We start from the raw sequence: 1,608 nt of genomic DNA, 5'->3' as shown, positions 1-1,608 counted from the left end.
CTGTGGGGCACCCTTTGGTGGAAGATTTAGTTTGGGTATTCAGAACCATATAAATGTGAGCTCTACTGAGGCAATTTTGAGGCAGAAGACCATAGAAGCTTAGAAGAGCATAGACATTTTGAGAAGGTTAAAGTTTAAGTGGCAGATGAAAGCAAATGTCCGTAGAAGGAAAATGAGAAAACTAGAAGATGAATAATGTGAGCTTGAAGGATGTCAGATAGCAAAAGCCCAGGAATGAGTTTCAAGAGTGAGGGATTTATCTCCAGTGTTGGACACTGTAGAGGTTGAAGATGGAGCAGAGGCTATTGGCTTTGGCAATTAGGATACCTCTGGTAACCTCTGAGAGAACAGTGTTAATTGAATTATAAGGGTGGAAGTCAGACAGCAGTAACTTGAAGACTTGGGGAACAGAGTCAATGTCGAGAAGCATCAAGGAGAGAATAAGAAAAGTAGCTTGAGAGAGAAGCTGGTTGCAAGGGAGATGTTTTTTAGATGAGGAGGTTTGAGATTGCTTATAGGCTGAGAGAAAGGATTCAATAGAGAGGAAGAAATGGAGATTTTTCAGAAATTAATTAAAAGTTTTCAAAGCTGTTTTATTACTTTATCCTCAGACAAACCATGAAAGGTAGTATAGCTATTATTATCACCATGTTACAGATGAGAAAAGCTGAGACATTTCCCACGGTCGCAAAGTAAGTAGTTTCCTTGTGACTCCTTCCAGATCTGTAGAGAAAGGAGAAATAATTCATGGAGTAGAAGCTGGGAAGGGATGATATGGCAAGGAATAGGGTAAAGACATAACTTTTGGTAGAATATTGTTTTCACTGAAAAAGGGGGAAAGGTGGAGGTAAGGAATACCGAGAACTGGGAGGTGCATTAGAATGACTAAGCAGTAGATGACTAAAGCCCAGGATTGTGGTTTAGAGTGAAGAGGATAAAGAAAACTTTATCTTTCCTGATAGTTAGTTCCTAGTCTCTGATAATAAGAGATTTAGAAAGCTGGAAGAGTTTCTCAGTTTATATCCAGTCTATCAAACCTTTGGGCTCTGAGCATAGCTTTTAGAACTTGAGCTTTTAAGGCAGCTAAAAAGTTTTAGATACCTGGCTATCTATGTGTGCCTCTTTTACAGGGATTTTAATGTTTTGATTTTTAAGGGAAAAATGTTAGCTGCCAGCCTCATTGTTGGCATCATCTTTTCTGCAGGGCATTTTAGATTATCTGGATAACATATCTCCTCAGCAAATACGAAAACTCTTCAATGCTCTCAGCACACTGGCATTTAGCAAACAGAATGAAGCCAGCAGCCACATCCAGGTAAGAGGCAATATGTTGGGGAAGATTTGTTTTTGGTTTTTGTTTTTTTTTTTTGGGAATCTCCCTCTGTCGCCCAGGCTAGAGTGCAGTGCATGATCTTGGCTCACTGCAACCTCCATCTCCCGGGTTGACACGATTGTCCTGCCTCAGCCTCCCGAGTAGCTGGGACTACAGGCATGCACCACCATGCCCAGCTAATTTTTTTGTATTTTTAGTAGAGAAGGGGTTTCACCATGTTAGCCAGGATGGTCTCGATCTCCTGACCTCATGATCCGCCTGCCTCGGCCTCCCAA

At 41.2% G+C, this 1,608-nt stretch overlaps 1 protein-coding gene across 1 annotated transcript in view; it reads left to right on the top strand.

Annotated features, from left to right (window-relative positions):
• Window positions 1–1,608, top strand: part of LOC105549544 — a 36,568-nt gene that overhangs the window by 19,260 nt on the left and 15,700 nt on the right. The window contains 1 exon segment of the mRNA XM_011994146.1: window positions 1,205–1,315. Within this exon segment, the coding sequence (XP_011849536.1) occupies window positions 1,205–1,315 (111 nt within the window).

The sequence above is a fragment of the Mandrillus leucophaeus genome, unplaced genomic scaffold (genome assembly GCF_000951045.1).
Source record: "Mandrillus leucophaeus isolate KB7577 unplaced genomic scaffold, Mleu.le_1.0 Scaffold442, whole genome shotgun sequence".
Classification (NCBI taxonomy): Eukaryota; Metazoa; Chordata; class Mammalia; order Primates; family Cercopithecidae; genus Mandrillus; species Mandrillus leucophaeus.
Note: the sequence above shows the minus strand (reverse complement) of the source record. Positions and strands in the feature narration are given on the sequence as shown.